At 46.3% G+C, this 18,169-nt stretch overlaps 1 protein-coding gene across 2 annotated transcripts in view; it reads right to left on the bottom strand.

Annotated features, from left to right (window-relative positions):
- The window catches only part of LOC147423927 (GTP-binding protein), an 86,387-nt gene that overhangs the window by 25,835 nt on the left and 42,383 nt on the right, over nt 1–18,169 (bottom strand). For both annotated transcript variants that reach the window (XM_086500898.1, XM_086500899.1), the window contains 2 exons: nt 15,402–15,783; nt 14,708–14,932 (listed from right to left, as the gene is read on the bottom strand). In XM_086500898.1, the coding sequence (XP_086357024.1) occupies nt 14,708–14,932; nt 15,402–15,783 (607 nt within the window). The remainder of the gene's footprint in view (nt 1–14,707; nt 14,933–15,401; nt 15,784–18,169) is intronic.

Raw genomic sequence — 18,169 nt, 5'->3', positions numbered from 1 at the left:
AGTTTTTCATGTGGCTGCAGTGTACAAAGAGGGTCGGATGACCTAGAAAGATACAATGGCAGCATCTCCTAAAATTTAGGGAACTGCTATTTTGGGACCTGAAAATGTATTCGCGTCATTACCTCCAGAATGACAAGGAGAACATTTTATTACTCTGCCGCGAAGTCAACTGGGCAACCGATCAGGATATTTTTAAGCGGCGAACCCGAAACGGGAAATTGCTTGTAAAGGCGCCAAGTGGCACATTTCTGTGCACTTGCCTCCACAAGGAAGAAGTGGCGCTGAATTTGAAGGGAGGAGGGCTCATTTGCAGCTTCTGTCACAGGTTAAGAGCTATGGAGTGCTTCCTTTCCCTCTTATGTACAGTGCGGTGCCAGGAGTGATGCCCTACACGCTATGCACTACCCTCTCTCTCCTCTATGGCAGTATGTTATGCCCCTCTAGTGGGCTCTTCAATTGACCAATGTACAGTTGTGTGGGTTCATGCGCGATTGCCGAGGCAAGAGCCTCTTGCACAGGTACTGGAGTAGCTAGCGGCTAACCCCCTGCAGGTACAGGTGAATTCGGAGAGGTTTCACGTCAGAAATCTCGTCCGATTCAAAGGGCAAGTAGCCCTACAAGTGCAGGAGCTCGAGGGCTTGCTACGGATGCGACCGGCGCGCAAAACGGAGCCCGAAACAGTAAATTACAGCCTGCTGTGTATTTTTGCAGGTTTAGGGTTTTGGCCCTAAAACGGACCCTAATACCCCCAGGAGGTTCGGGGACGCGAGAGGACCATTGTACAGGTGATCTGGCGCATTTTCGGGGCTGAAAACAGAGAATTCAGCGTGCTGCAGATTCTCACCAGGTTTTGCGAAGTGCCCGTATGCGTCGGGAAAGTCGTTCAATGCGTGGGAATACTAACTGTGAAGGGTCCTAGTACAGTTATGCTGCCGAAATCGGGCTGGAACAGTTAAAATTCAGCCAAGCTTGAGCATGGCAGCTTGTAGGGAACCACAGCGTTTTTTCCCTTTCTAAACAATAAAGAAATACCAAAAGGGGCGCCTAAGTTAGGGGCCAATCTGGCGTCGGTCTTCTCATACAGGTGCATTCTAGCAGCCTGTATCCCTTTCCCCTTTGTTGTGTCTTGAAAGTACAGGTAAAGTGGGCGACAAATTAAATGGGTGAAAGCAAATAAGGTTTAAGTCTAAGGCCTACCGCCCTCTTTGGATTAAACAGACCGGTTACATGGTTCCATCCCCGAGATTAAATCACTTTTTCCCATAGAAGTGAGCCTTGGTCAATTTGGGCTTGAAGACACAGGGGATCATAGATCAGACACAGGGAATTGCAATTATGGCTGACAGACCAGATGATGTGACTGAAGAGGTTTCCTCTTCGCAGGGTCAACAGACACATGAAGTGGGTGAGTCTTCAAGACCACCACAGACGGATGATGATATATTCAGGATCCAGTTGGCTACTGCTGTGGCTATGTTCACACAAGTAATGCAGAACCCGAGGTTTTTAGCCTTTCTGCAACCTTCTCAGCAAGTTGGGTCACTGGATCGTATTCAAAATCCTGTTAAGGCTCGAGCACATGTGATTCATACTGCAGAGTCAATGGAAACACCTGTACACTTGACGGAGAACATGCAATCTCCACAACCTGTGCCTAAGGTGCAAGAACAGGTGGCTGAGATACCAGTCTTTCAAGTTGTACCAGTTCAGCCAACCACTTTTCAGCAGCCTATAGCTGGTTGGGCACGGAATCAACTTACAGGCTATGCAACAAGTCTTCCCACCACCTTCAATACACCCTAGCTATTTTGGAGGTGGATCGGTATTCCAGAGCATGGCTGGTCATGCACTTGGAAATCAGTTTTACACGCCAAGAACAGTGTTCATGGGTGCTCAAACAATGATGCCCAACCCCATGTATGGTGTCACGGGCATGCTACCAGGGTTTCAAAGCACTCAGTGCCAATTTGGGATGCCACAGGCAAATTTTGGTATGGCTGGAATTACAAATCAACAACCAAATATGGCATTTCCAGGTCAACTTAATTACGGTCAGGGAACACAGATGAACCCTAACAGTGTTCCCATGTTTCATGCACTTCCATATGACAACTTAACGCCGTTGGAGAGACCAACTCCGTACAAAGAAGGTGGCAAAGGTGTGACATTCACGACCTTTACAGGGTTTGATGACAGGAAGAAGGCTCTCTCATTCCTCCAGCAGTTTGACAAGGCCTATGCAGGGGGAAACTTTACAGAGGCTTCAAAGGTCCGCAAGGCAGCCACTTTCTTGACAAGAAATGCGGGACAATGGTGGACAACTTTATTGCTGCAAGGGCAAGCTCCGTCCACATGGATTTACTTCAAGCAGATTTTTGCAGCAGCATGGTTATCTGATGACTTTGAAGCAGATGTCACGACAGAATGGCACCAACTTAATGCTACTACTTGCAAGAATCTGGATGACTACAATCGGAAGTTTTGGAAAGCTCTACTTCCAGTAACTTCCTATAGGTTTGTGCCATTGACAAAACAGATTGAAAAATATTGTTGTGGCCTACCCAAAGGATTGAGAAATTACTGTACGAAGACCAAAGTCACTACGTTGACGCAACTCATCGAGGTAGCAAACACTGGCAATGGTTTGCTCAAGGGAGAAGATTGTGAATTTAATACTGGCGTCAAGGAAGGATCAGCCAAGAAAAATTCAGCGAAGAAGCACGTTCCCAATGAGGTTCCAAAAGGGACTCAGGAGCCCGCCAACGCAGGGAAAGGAAAAGCTACGGCTAAATCAGAAAAGGGACCAGCAAAGAAATGGAAAAGACGTTTTCCTCGCAAGTCCGAAGAGCAAAAGAAGGTCCTGAGGTCAAAGAACAAATGCTTTACCTGTGAGCAGCCTGGCCACATTGCTTACAATTGTCCTACAAAGAAAAGGCCAGCTGATTCTGAAGACAAGGAGGACAGGAAAGGAAAGAAGCTCATGGCTGGTCTAGTGCCAGATATGGTGGGCGACAAGCCAAATTCAGATACAAGTGAGCTTTGCAGAGCATGGGGAAAGGTCAGGGATCAAACAGTGCTTATCTTCTTTGATCCAGGTGCCAAAGCCAACTTCATTTCCCCAGAATTGGCTTCAAAGTTGGGAATCAGACCTGAAGAGATGGGGTATACAGCAGAGGCAGGTTTGGCATGTCCTGGCCATATAGAGGCTGTGACACCCATCATCGGAAAGTTGCGCATACATATCCAGTCCTATGTAGATGCTGAAGAATTTTACATCATGCCACTGGACGGATGTGATGTGTTGTTAGGTATTCCTTGGTTATTTCGTGTACAGGGAATCATGGATGCCTACAACAAAAAGATCACTGTACAGAGCAGGGAAAAGACTCACATTCTGGATATAAAGCTTAAAGGGGAGTCTATGCCCACTGTATCAACTTCTACTATTACTTCTGTAATGAAAAAGCATCTTTCTGCGTACTTGGTTTTTGCACGTGAAGTGTCAGATTGTGATGAATCAAATTTATCTGTGCTAGATAAAGAAAGGTCAATGTTTTTACAACAGTATAGTGACTGTTTTTCCGATTCATTACCGTCTCAATTACCGCCAGAGAGACCCGAGGACCATGCGATAGATTTGGTGCCAGGTAGTAGCCCACCAAATAAGCCTCCGTACAGGGTTAGTGCGGCTCAGCAGAAAGAGATAATGAGCCAAGTACACGAGCTGTTAGAAAAGGGGCTGATTCAGCCCAGTTCATCCCCATTCTGTTCTCTAGTGTTGTTGGTGCAGAAAAAGGATGGCTCATGGCGTATGTGCATCGACTACCGTGCACTAAACAAGAATACCATCAAGAATAGGTTCCCTATACCTAGAATTGATGATATTCTGGACAAATTAGAAGAAGCAACCATGTTTAGCAGGATAGATCTAAAGAGTGGGTACCATCAGATCCGCATTAGATCAGAGGATGTGCACAAGACTGCTTTTAGAACAACGTTTGGCCTTTACGAATTTTTAGTGATGCCCTTTGGTCTCACAAATGCTCCTGCTACGTTCAATAGGATGATGGACAGAATTTTCCGTCCACACCAGCAGTTTGTTGGTACATTCTTTGACGACATGATAGTCTACTCAAAGAATGAAGAGGAGCATAGGCATCACTTGGCCATTGTATTCAAAGAGCTACGCAGCCATAGGTTGCTCATCAATGCAAAGAAAAGTGAATTTTTTCTAGAAGAGATTCATTTTCTCGGACACATTGTCTCAAAGGATGGTGGCAGAATGGATCCTGCAAAAGTTGAAGCGATCAAGTCATGGCTAGATTTGAAGACGGTGCACGATGTCCGAAGTTTCTTGGGACTATGCTCCTATTACAGAAGGTTTATCCGAAATTTCGCTGAGAGTGCTTCACCTTTACATGCTCTTCAAAAGAAGCCAGTCACCTTTAGATGGACACAGAAAGAGATTTCAGCTTTTAATCTCTTAAAGGAAAAGATGACTTCACATCCAATCATTGTGTTGCCAGATCTTAGGAAGTCATTTGTGGTCCAGTGCGACGCCTGCGGTAGTAGCATCGATGCAGTACTAATGCAAGATGGCAGGGTAGTAGCCTATGAGAGTAGAATCTTGCAAGGGCCAGAAAAGACTATGCAAGTCTATGAAAAAGAACTGCAGGCCGTGATTCATGCACTCTTAAGTTGGAAACACTACCTGCTAGGTGCAGACTTTGTTGTCCAAACAGACCATCAGACCTTGCGATACTTCTTGACACAGGCAAAGTTATCTGAGAAGCATATGCGATGGGCAAATATCTTGTCCATGTTCCACTTTCAGATTGTGCATGTGGAAGGCAAGAAGAACGTTGTGGTTGATGCCTTGTCAAGGAAGCCACAAATTTCAGCTGTATCAATTCCTTATCATCATGAACTTGATGATATGAGGGAACAGTATGCAAATGATGAAGATTTTGAAAGGGTCTTCGAGCAGCTAATGGATGGACAACGTCATGAACACTATCTTCTCAGAGATGGGTTCATGATGATGCATGGCAGATTGTGTGTCACAAAGCCATTGCAACGCAAAGTTATGGAAGAGAGTCATGTCCCACCGTATGCAGGGCATCGTGGTATCGATGCTACAGTTAAAGCAGTTGAGACATTCTTCTACTGGCCTACATTGAGAAGAGATGTGGATGCCTTTGTGCGAGAGTGCCTAATTTGCAAGAAGGTCAAGTTTGACAGGCAAAAGGCACCAAGGTTATTGCAACCACTACCTATTCCAGATAAACCATGGGAAAGTATTGCTATGGATTTTATCTTTGATCTTCCGAGAACGCAGACAGGAAACGATGGTATTTGGACCATCATTTGCAAATTCAGCAAGCAGGCTCATTTTATTCCTGTCAGGAAGAAGATAAAGCCAGATCAGATGGCACGCTTGTTTATGAGCAATATTTTCAAGTATCATGGCATGCCACGGTCGATTGTTAGCGACCGTGATCCACGCATGACAAGTTTGTTCTGGAGAGGCTTGTTTGAGAATATGGGCACAACGCTCAAATTCTCTTAGTCATTTCATCCTCAAACAGATGGGCAGTCAAAAGAGGCAAATTCTAGTGTCCTAGATCTGCTAAAGTGCTACGTGTCAGAGCATAAAGGAAAGTGGGAGCAGTATTTGCCATTGGTGGAGTATGCATACAATAATACAGTGCATTCATCAACTGGCAAGGCACCTTTTGAGATAGTTGAAGGTGGCAAGAAAGTTCCTCCCATACTGCATACAAAGGACAAGATATTTGAAGCAGATAAGTATGTTCAGGACATGGATGAAATGTACAAGAAGGTCAAAGTGGCCTTGGAAAAGACTCAGGCAAAGCAAAAGAAAGCAGCTGATCGTCACCGTCGTGAAGTGGTATTTTCACTTGGTGATTGGGTGCTTCTACGCTTTGAAAAGGCAAGGTTAAAGAAGATGAAGGGCAAGGAAAGATTGTTTCCAAAGCTCAACATGCATTACTATGGGCCTTTTCAAGTGTGCGACATAATCAGTGATGTTGCATATAGGCTGAAATTGCTTGACAGTTGGAAGATTCACAATGCGTTTCATGTGAGTCTTCTCAGACCCTATGTGGGTGATGTGCCAGAGGATATGCCAGCTGAAGATCAACCGGAAGTCGAGGAACTTGACGAGATCTTGGTCCCGGAACAGATTTTGGCACATAAGGAAAAAAAAGTGAAAGGCAAGGTTGCTAGGCGTGACTTGGTAAAGTTCAAAAACTATCCACCAATGGATGCTAAGTGGATGGAAGAAGGTGAACTTGCAGAGTCACCAACTGTGTTATCACTTTACCTTGAAGCCTTCGATTTGCAACCGACCTTGACCTCTTGAGTTTCAAAGCTACATGGATTGTCAGTGTGACAATGGCTTCTGAAACAAATGATGTACATGGTATTTAAAGTGAGCTCAAATCAAGTATATGTTACACGAATACTAGAGCTGTACAAATTGTCAGTTTGGCAATTGCTCTTATGGAATGTCCAAAAGTTTGGTTAGTGCTATAGAAGTGAGTATTTCTTGTCAGTTTGTCAAGGATACAGTAATTGCTTCTATTAAAGGGTACATGTGTAACTGCATTCTTAAACTGTCGATTTGGGTATGCTCGAAAGTGATACTGGGTCCAACGTGTACTATAAGACAGTGGCAAAATGTGTAGCTACCATTTTGTCATTGGAAAGATAGTGACTCAAAGCAATGGCAGAGTACGAAGCTACCACTATGTCATTGGGACAGGGTTCACACGCAGGCAATACATGTGTCGACGAGGTGTTGAATACACCAGGGTTGACAATGAGCATGTATGTGTCGTACAAGTGTCGACACATACATGCTCATGTGTTGAATACATCAGTGTTCACTGTGAGCATGTACGACATAGATGCAAACGAGGACGTTTGAGATTTCAAGAGGGGGGTATGCCACCAGCGTGTGACTACTATCTATCCTTTTTGTTGATTTCTTTCTTATTATTGATTCATTTTCACTTTTTGGAAGCACCCCTCCGGAAATCTAATTGCCCTGCATTGCATAGCTAGTGTGGAACTGTTCAGAGGGAGTCCAGGCTTGAGGGCAAGAGAGCACTAAGGTTAGACAAGGACTATGGTTAGCCACAGTGGGGTCATTGACTAGCCAAAGTGGAATCCTTTGCTACATAGGCTACATTTCAGTTTTTGATGTAGCTGCAGTGTACAAAGAGGGTCGGATGACCTAGAAAGATACAATGGCAGCATCTCCTAAAATTTAGGAAACTGCTATTTTGGGACCTGAAAATGTATTCGCGTCATTACCTCCAGAATGACAAGGGGAACATTTTATTACTCTGCCGCGAAGTCAACTGGGCAACCGTCAGGATATTTTTAAGCGGCGAACCCGAAACGGGAAAATGCTTGTAAATGCGCCAAGTGGCACATTTCTGTGCACTTGCCTCCTCAAGGAAGAAGTGGCGCTGAATTTGAAGGGAAGAGGGCTCATTTGCAACTTCTGTCTCACACGTTAACATCTATGGAGTGCTTCCTTTCCCTCTTATGTACAGTGCGGTGCCAGGAGTGATGCCCTGCACGCTACGCACTGCCCTCTCTCTCCTCTATGGCAGTATGTTATGCCCCTCTAGTGGGCTTTTCAATTGACCAATGTACAGTTGTGTGGGTTCATGCTCAATTGCCGAGGCAAGAGCCTCTTGCACAGGTACTGGATTAGCTAGCGGCTAATCCCCCGCAGGTACAGGTGAATTCGGAGAGGTTTCACGTCAGAAATCTCGTCCGATTCAAAGGGCAAGTAGCCCTATAGGTGCGGGAGCTCGAGGGCTTGCTACGGATGCGACCGGCACGCAAAACGGAGCCCAAAACAGTAAATTACAGCCTGCTGTGTATTTTTGTAAGTTTAGGGTTTTGGCCCTAAACGGACCTTAATACCCCCAGGAGGTTCGGCGACGCGAGGGGACCGCTGTACAGGTGATCTGGCGCATTTTCGGGGCTAAAAACAGAGAATTCAGCGTGCTGCAGATTCTCGCCAGGTTTTGCAAAGTGCCCGTATGCGTCGGGAAAGTCATTCAATGCGTGGGAATACTGACTGTGAAGGGTCCTAGTACAATTATGCTGCCGAAATCGGGCTGGAACAATTGAAATTCAGCCAAGCTTGTGCGGGGCAGCTTATAGGGAACCACAGCGTTTATTCCCTCTTTTAAACAATAAAGAAATACCGAAAGGGGCGCCTATGTTAGGGGCCAATCTGGTGTTGGTCTTCTCATACAGGTGCATTCTAGCAGCCTGTATCCCTTTCCCCTTTGTTGTGTCTTGAAAGTACAGGTAAAGTGGGTGACAAATTAAATGGGTGAAAGCAAATAAGGTTTAAGTCTAAGGCCTACCGCCCTCTATGGATTAAACAGGCGGGTTACAGTTTTTAGCAGTTCCAAGATGGAAGCTTCTAGAAGATTCTAGAAGAGAGATTCTAGAAGGAAGGTTCCAAAAGAAGACACGTGGCGGGACACTTGTCACAAACTTTCCAAAAGATGAAACACTTGTCAAAAAGCTTTCAAAGGAAGAGACAAGTGTGTGGATACTTGTCAAAAAGCTTTCAAAGGAAGAGACAAGTGTGTGGACACTTGTCACACCAACTTTATCTTTTACTAAACACTTGTCACAATCCTCTTCAACTTTTTCCTTTTCTCTAGAGGCAACTTCCCTATAAATAAAGCCTCTTTCCCTCTCATTTCACCATCTCTCTCTACGTTTACTATTCCTCTCTCTCTCTCTCTCTCTCTCTCTCTCTCTCTAGCTTGCTATTTTTTAGGGCAGCACACCTATAAATCTGAAAATTCAGCTTTTCCGTGGACTGACGAGCTTCGACATTTGTCGTGGGTGGGACGTTTTTGCCTACGACTTCACACGGTTTCTCGCCGACTCTTCACCAGACTTAAAGGCAGTTTGTTTCAGAGTTCATGTATTGTTTCTTGCAGGTAGAGGGATAGAGGTCTTGGAGACGGCAGTTGGCTTCTCTTTTCCCTTATGTGGCCAGGACCAGTCTGAGTGGACTCTGGACTCAGTGATGGATTGGCTACAGGCACAGCCCCTAAAGTTCTCTCACCACACGGGAGACCTTGGGGTTACAGACCTCGTACAGACTTTGTGGCAGTTGGCCAAGTTCTCAGTGACACCTCTAGACTCGATAGGATGTAGACATATTGTGGTACACTTTTTTGCTGACACGCAAAGCCCACCATGCTATGTATACATACATGAGGACTCTCGGAATCACACCTATCTTGGGACGCTCGGATGCCGATTATTCTCCATCCAAGCCAGCCTGGTTGTTGTTGCAGCATCGGTTCTTTCTCGTTCTCCATGAGGATTGTCTCATGGAATGTGCACGGATTGGGTGGGCCCTAGTTTCAACGCCATCGGGGTTGTTTGCGTCAGTAGCTTCAGCGATGCCTTGTGGGCGGAGAGATTGATCTTCTAATGCTGCAGGAGCATCATCTTTGTGAGAGCCCCATTAGACAATGTGGTCAGCTTTTGAGTGGTAGATATGAGACATTTTGGTCAGCTGCATTTGGAACTGGTGGTATCTAGGGAGGGGTATGTATGACTATTCCGGACTCTTGGCAACAGGCCATCGTGAACAAAGGTATTATTGTGCCTGGCAGACCTCAGTGGATTACTATGCAGGTTCAAGGCTGCCTCTTGGGCTTCCTGAACATCTATGAGCCCAATGTGGCAAGTGCACAAGCAGAGTTTTGGTTTCACATTGTAGAGTCTCTGCCGCATGCACAACAATGGTGCATTGGGGGTGACTTCAACATGTTGGAGGACCCCTCTGACAAGATTGGAGGTAGCCATGCTACTGCGCACGGGGCTGAGTTGGCAACTTGGGAGAGGCTTTGTATGACTTTGAGGGTTTCAGATGTTTGGCAACACTCTGGCATTGTGAGGCCCCCAGACAGCTTGGCCTTCTCTCGCTCGGACCGCAGAGTGGGAGGTGTAACAAACTGCTGACGTGTCAAAGCCTAAAGAATGGAGCCAACTTACAGATGCCGGCCGAGGGGCCTAAACCCTAAGAAGAGCAAGTTACAAAAGAAGTCCTACCTACTTATGGGGACCCCGTCCGATGGGGCCCCAAGTGACATAAAGATTAAAATAAAGCAGGACCCGCAAACTGAAGACATGGCAGATTTCCGAAAATTACGCTGACATGATGACGTGGCAGGCTATACGGATTTCCGTAAATTATGTTGGCAGCTTTTGGCATTGCTTTTTGGACCAGAAGCTTATGAGTTTTTAAGGCTTTTCACTGTAACTGCTTTTCAAGCCAAGGGCCTTTAAATATGAGGTTAGGGCTCATTCTCTGGCATGCTTCCTGGAGAAGGTGTAGAGTGAGGAGTTCCGGCTTGTACTGAGTTGATACAATATAAAGAAATACCGAAAGGGGCGCCAAGGTTTGGGGCCAATACTCTCAGGGGTGGAATTCTGCCACTCCGTGTCGCGTGTCGTCTCTCTCTCTCTCTCTCTCAATTCAATTGTCTTGAAGTGCTAAAAGTCTGTTCAGTCTGTTCTTTTCTATTAGCACGTGGTGCCCGTCTTGTGACAGGAGGAGTGAATCTATCTCGAATAGATCGCTTCTACGCCAGCGACCACATCAATGACTTGGGTGGGTCAGTTTGTATTTTGGCTTGGACATCTTTTTCAGACCATGCACCAGTGATCCTCACTGTGACAGATAGACAAAGAAGGGGGAGCACGATGCTACGCATCCTTGAGAGGATCTTGTTCGGCTCAGCTCAGAGAGCGAGTGGTGGCTCTTTGGACAGAGGGCTTGGACACGCAGGACTTCCCTGCTGATAGAGTGGCCTTTGGACTTGCTCAGCTTAGTCGCTTCTTTTTCTAGGAGTCTACAGCTTGCCTAGCTGCAGCGAGGGAGGAGGAGAAGCGTCTCCAACGGGGCGTTGCTTCCTTGCAAAGGATACAGGAGCACCACCCAGATAATCCTTGGTTGGAGGAGCAGTTGCAGCAGGCTCGCCAGGAGCTAGCCAGCATAGAAGAGAGGCGCCATGAGTTTGCTTTCCATCGACAGGCGTCTCAATGGACCCATGTGGGTGACAGAGTGACTGGGGAGTTCTTTGAGACAGTGGGACCCCGTCATGCACACACGAGTGTCAGCCACTTGAGGAGACCCGACGGGTCAGAGCTATAGAGGATATGCGTGCAATTGCTACAAACTTTTATCGTGACCTACTGTTAGCAGAGCGTCAGCATGCATGCAAAGAGCAGGTTTGGGCACAGATGCCTTGTCTTGTGACTGAGGAGATGCACCCGAGGCTTGAGTTGCCTCTTCAGCTAGAGGAGCTCCATGAGGCCCTCAGAGCACTTCCCCGAGGTAGTTGTCCCGATGAGGATGGTTTGACTCCCAATTTTTTCTTGGAGTACTGGGACTTGCTTGGCTCAGACCTTTGCAGCGCTTTTCAGTACATCTTGCACACGGGAGAGATGCCTGATAGCATGAGTGAGGGCTTGATCTACCTCATTCCCAAGGAGGGTGGCTCCTTGGATGAGATTCGGCAGTCGCGGCCCGTCACCATCCTCAACTCAGCCTACAAAATTCTAGCCAAGCCTCTAAGTTTGAGGATTCAATCACTTCTAGAGAGCATAATACATGGGACCCAGACAGGTCTTCTCAAGGAGCACAGTATCCTCACTTTTTGGGAGGCGTCTGCCCTCGCGCGCCTTTTAGGTGAGGATCTGGTGATACTTCTTCTCAGTACAATGAGCTACTGGATGTTGAGTTTCTAGACGACTCAGCTTTGTACTTGGAGGGCCAGGAGGCCAACCTACACAGGTGTGAGCAGACTCTAGAGACGTTTTGTTGTGCATCAAGCGCATTGATCAACTGGAGGAAGGTAGTGGCTGGCTAGGTTGGCAGTGCTCCTATGCCTCATGATTGCCAGTTGAGGGTTTTAGATGGATTTCCCCCAGGGACTGCAGTTCACCACTTGGACTGTCAGGTTGGCCTAGACTTGTCTCCTTAGGAACAGATTGGTCCCCTCCTCCTGTCCATTAGGAGAAAGTTGTTACATTGAAGTTCGGCACAACTCTCTTTGGCAGGCAGAGCTGTAAGGCTGATCAAGAACTTTCTTTGGTCATGGCCCGGCGCTCAGCTAGCCCGAGCCAAAGTAGCCTGGCAGGTCATCACTCTACCATGTTCTCAGGGGGGGTTGGGGATCATAGACCAAGCACAGCAAAGCCCTTCTTGGGAAGTTTGTTGTCAGAGGACTGCTTCCAAGGGAGGAGCCCTGGTAGGAGTTTTTGCTTCAGCGGCTTAGAGCTCGAGTGCCTCAGGCAGGAGGCCCTTAGAGACCCTCCATCAGATGGATCTTTACACACATGCGCAGAGTTGGTCTGAGCAGGAGACTGGAGGATCGTTTTGCTACGAGCCTGCTTCGCTCTTGGGAGCAGTTGTGAAGAGGCCTGGAGCAGCACTAGCCCACCTACATGGAGGAGCGCTCGAGACAACCCCTTGTTTGGAACCCCATGGTCAGCACTCAGAGAGGCCACTTGGTTGGCAGTAGGCCTCATGCTTCTTGGGGTCCCATGGCAAAGGGTCCAACACGCACTCTAGGTGACTGGCTTCAGTTCTCAAGTTTGCCAGAGGAGTTACAGAGCATGCAACTGCAGGGCATGAGAGAGTATGTGTCAGGACATCACAGAGGCTATACCAGCTGAGTGGCTCACACCTCTAGAGACAGCAGCTCCCGGATGGATGGGGGCCTTCACGCGTGGAGGTCCTCATCGCAGTTCGAGCTTGCTCAAAGACTGTACCCTCCATGTTCTTCGAGATCTAGGGCGAGGGTCGACTACACAGAGTCTGAGTAGAGGCTCCACAGGTTGCAGAGTGTTGTTTTCAGAGGATCCGGGTAGTGGGCATCTGCGGGAGGACTTGTGTCATCAATCCTGACCCAGCAGCTCTAGAGACTGGCCATTGGAGGCTTTGGGGGCTTGGGAGAGCTGCCCACTGGCACAAGTGCAGTGGGATCTTGGAGAGTGGTTTTGGAGGGACCCTTTCTCTTCAGCCGACCATCCAGGGGTCCCTTTCTTTCACTACATTGTTCGATTGGGACGTCACATACTAGCAGCACGGAGAGAGGCTCACCCTGATGCAGCACTTCATTGGCAGGAGAAGGGTCTCACAGATGAGTTCTTGTCATCCTTTTGGCCAAGGTTGTGGGACTCCAGACAGGAGGCGGCGAGTCACTTTGTTCAGTGGCTAGTTGCACATAGAGCTACAGCAATGGGGAGCTGGCTAGTACATAGTGGCCTTTCGGCAGCATGCGCAGCTTGTGACCATCCTTGGGAGAGTCAGCGTCACTGTTTGTGGGACTGTCCTATGGCACAACGGGTTTTGCTTTGGGTCCTTCAACTAATGCCAGCAGCTTGGTCCACCCCTCTTGGGCCCTGCACTACAGTTTGAGCTATCCTCCACCAACAGGATGATAGTGATAAAGGGGGGTCGACCTACTGCTACAGAGCTTACCCCACAGGAGTGGTGCAGTGAGAGAGAGGTGTGCTAGGAGCTCGCTTGTGGCCTGACACTCTGGTTCATTTGGCGGGCCCGTTACTTCCGCATCTTCGAGGCTTGCCTTGTGCCATCAGCGGAGACTGTTCGAGATTTTTGGCTGGAGTTGATCCATACTCTCAAGGAACAGTTCGAGAGACTTCAGGGCAGCTCCGACCCCATGTGGGAGCGCAGAGAGGCGTTCCTCCGACTCTGGCGCCCTGGGCCTTCTTCACCATGGTCCGGGGTGAGTCCAGATGGCACTACCATCCAGCTGTGTGGCTTTTCCCTCCTCCCATCTCCTAATTTAGCCCTCATTGTACATATGTTGTTTCTTCATTGGGAAAGTCTCCCCTTATGGTTGATGTAGCCCTCTCTAGTAGAGGTGGTTGTAGCCCTATGGTCAGTTTTAATAACTAATAGAAGGATCTTTTTCCACAAAAAAAAAAAAAATAGCATGCGAAGAATGTCATCTATCCGTGGAATAAGATTTTTCTTTTTTATGATTATCTTATTGAGGGCCTTGTGATCAATACACTTCCTCCACGATCCACTCTTCTTCTGCAAAAGAAGCGCTGGAGAACAAAAGAGTGAAGAGTTGGGTTGGATAAGCCCTTTAGCCAAAAGGTCATTGTGTTGCTTTAAGTCTGTAAGCGGGTTTGTTAGGAGGGAAGCTCCCTAGGGAGTTCTCCCGGTAAAGACTCTGAGAAACATTCAGCATAAGACTCCAACAAATTCAACCTCCTCTAACTCTGACAAAATAGAAATAGTCCCAGACTGCCCCCTCTCTCAGACAAAGATCAAGCAAGCAGAAATATGTGTTAATTAGCTGTGCGGACTAGCTTTTGGCTGCACATGTACATCTCACCCAAGTCCCCCGAGAAACAAAGAAAGGCAGTCTGCTCTTCTGCACATCAAAATGGCTGACCACCTACCCAAAAATAAAAAGCCCTACCTGTTAGATCAGAAATTAAATATGATCACAGAAAAGTGGAACATTCAACAGGGAGCCAAAATTAAACAGATTTGAATATAAACAAAAAACCAAGAATCAGATATGTACCAAACTGGCATGTGTGGTTGTGCAGGCATGCATGGAAAACACTATAATACCTTCCATCAAGAAGAAACAACGCAAGATGGCACTGAGAGAAGGCAGCCGATGTAAGCCCAGCTGTCCTTATCAAAACATTCTGAGAGTCTGCATCAGTCTCCAAGCCAGCCGTGTCACAAACTACGAAGCGTAAATCTCCAATTTTCGCAACACCTTCTCTTATGTCCCGAGTCACATGCCCTTGTGGCGTGTTGTAAACTAAAGCTTCCCTTCTCTTTGTCAACCTGCAAATTCAGTGTACAAATATGAGATGTTGAGATCTGTGAATTTATGGCTTGTGGCCACGCTGCACACATAAGAAGGGCCTTACAGACATACGATATGCACATCTTGAAGAAACTCATGACAGAATTGTGACAAATTTGGACTGTAGATAATACCAAATAGCATGCACAAACAACAAAAACACATAAACAGTTAGGTAGCAGATTGGTAGGAATGCACTTAACGTCATATAGTCCCCCATCAAACAACAAACAACTGTGAAATGTAAAACTTATGAAAGATCTCTTCTCATATCGTTTTGAAATTCGCGCACTACCCTTTGAAACAAGTGGGTAAACGATTTGGAAGAACTCCATCTCTAAACAGAACATCACATCTATTTGCTTAAGATATTTAAGCGGAATGAGAAGTTCTCTTAATAGTTCTCTAAATAAAACTCTTATAAACCTTAAACTGCAAGTCAATGACCTGTTAAACAAAGCTGACTTTCCAACGTTAGGCCTCCCCACAATCATTACTCTTGGTAGCATTTCAATCCTGGTGTCCACACCTGGCGCATTGTCGCTGGCAGCCTTCTTGGCACCTCTTCTTTGCTTCACTTCACTTGAGAGCACATCAGCAGACTCTTCTGATGAGAAACTGCTCCCCTGCTCTGAACTTACCTCCCCTGCATGCTGAGACGCATTCCCCTGCTTGCTGTTCCAATCTGTACAGATATCTGGACTCTCTGATCCCAAATCATCATAAATCTCAGCATCATTTTCAAGAGGTAGCAACACCTCGCCTCCGCTTTGACATGAAAAAGAGGTGCCTGCCTCATCAAACTTCATCCAAGGGCATAAAGAAAATCCTACAAAGACAATGTCATGCGATCAATCATATTCATGCATTTCTTCAACAAATCCAAAAACAAAAGAAAAACTGCAACATGGTAACCCAAGGTTTGCAAACAAGGACTCTGCAAGAGAAGAGACTCTGAAGTTGGTTTTGTTGTTCCATAAGACTGCCAGTGCATTAATCATGAGGGGAGTTTTGATCGAAGTTACAGCTTGTTCACAGATGGCACATGAAACATGGTAAAACCCTGAATGTTAAACGTCATAAAAGGGACCATATAATGGAGCTACATGTACGAAACAGGTCCATCATCAACACAACTTGTCAAAATCTTATTAGTGAGTAAAAATCGACAATAAGAATTGCTCATTAAACTAACTGAAATCTGAAAAACCTCAAAATATTAAACTTTATACAACTTCTGTCATTTAAGCGATTTTGCAACATATGCTTATTCCGTTTCAAATGGTGCTTGTTAATCTCATGTCCATCCCCATAGGGCTAGACCTGATATACTCGAGCACAAAACAGTTCCTCCTGCTCCAAATGGAAAGACAGGAATGCAGTTTTTACGAAGGACAAGGTCAAACTGTAACCACTTCGATAACTCAAAATTTGGGGGAATAGAAGGAAAGTGTAGTCACTCATGCTAGTCATCCACAGCATCAAACCCAGTCTGCATTAGTTCAACAACTACATCCCCATGCAAAAGTACTGGGTGTAGTCTGTAGAACTACACATTGATAAAGAGGATGCAGTCTGTAGCTAAGGGGATGACAAATGCTCTACAAACACACACCAGGCGCACACGGGTATAAATGTGGGGTTTACATAAACTCTTAAGAGCCTTTGCACAAAAATCCATCGACCCAAAACCTGAGCCCACCAAAAAGCAGGCCTGTCCCACGTAAGAGTGCCTTTCACGCAGCTCATTGGCTGATTTGCAGGCTCAATTTCCATGTGAGAGTGACTTTCAAGCAAGTCACATGCTAATTTGCAATCTCGGTTTTTAAACCCCCACATGGTCATCTGACTTAACCACCTAGCTTTTTGGATCTCACATATACACTGGCTCTGTGTGCCACATGGACATGCCAACCCTACTTCCAAAGCCAAATAATGTCTATAGAACCTAGGAATGTTTGTGCCGGTTACCTTTTGAGCCAGTTTGGAAGACCTAATGTCTGCACAAGTCCTTTACATTAGGCTTTATCAGTTGATAGCTCTTTTTGCATAATAGGCTTGCACATGGTGTTTGCCTTATTACGATTCAGTGGCCATCCACCAACATCAGCATGTGGCTTATAATAAGCCATGCCTCACATCTCATCACAACAAGTATGCCATTATGGAGATATGGACTCATTTGATGGTCTAAAACTTTAGTTGCACATTGTAACTTTTACCTCAAATTCTGGGGAGTTTACGAAGCCCAAAGTGGAATTGTGGACTGCTAGAAATCAAGGCAGACCTTTCAATGTGCAGCCGAAAGGACGAAGACACAAAAGCAAGGGTGGAGGAGAGAGGCGGGAAGAAGAAAGAAACCGCAAGAGAGAGAGAGAGAGAGAGAGATGTGAGAGTGTGCAATCAAGCCCTACGGGCTAACTCTTGAAATAAGAGGTACAAGGTGCCTACACAAGATGCTCACAAGGGAGACAGGCCTACTTGCCAACATGCTGGTCATTGAGGGCAGCTCGACTCCCCTCACAAAGCCCTACAACCTTAAAAATTCCCAATATGGGAATGTGTGGGGCCACCAAGCCTAAAACATAGGGTCCTCATAAATGGGTTGTAATTGGACCAACACCATGTGTCAAGCAGAGAAGGACTGAACTGCCTTGAATCATGAGTTGAAACTGCAGAACAGTAAGTAAGAGAAACAACTCCAAAAGACACGTGAGAGATGGAGTTTCTCCAGAGATGATTGGATCCTACGATAGGTGCCCTTGGCGTTACTTCTTTATTTTGTTGATATCGAGAAAACCTTATACAATACAATTGCTCGGAGAGACAGCCCTCGCAATTTGAGATACAGCTGGCACGCTGGCATCCATGGTTGTTAAAAAGCAATCACAAAGCAGCCGTTAAAAACAACTTAGTCATGAAAGCAACCAGTTGATTGTTGACAATTCAAGATTTACAAAAAGCATCTGCATTACCTGCCATGTCAGATTTTACTATAAACAATAGTTATTGATGCCATGCCCACACCACATGGTGTAAAGGCAGTGGAGCTCTAAAGATAGTCTGTACAAATAATAGAGGCTTCTAGAGCTTGGCAGACACTGATGGCAGGTCACTTAATTGCTATTTGGTGGATAGGATTTTCTATCCTAGTGCCTTACAAGTTTCCCTTCAGAGGTGTGTGCTTGATGCTGTGGTGGATTGGACTTCTCAGA

Source organism: Adiantum capillus-veneris, chromosome 26 (assembly GCF_014529385.1).
Source record: "Adiantum capillus-veneris isolate H3 chromosome 26, ASM1452938v2, whole genome shotgun sequence".
In the NCBI taxonomy this organism is placed as follows: domain Eukaryota; kingdom Viridiplantae; phylum Streptophyta; class Polypodiopsida; order Polypodiales; family Pteridaceae; genus Adiantum; species Adiantum capillus-veneris.
The sequence above is the reverse complement of the archived record's forward strand: the minus strand, read 5'-3'. Positions and strand labels throughout refer to the sequence as shown.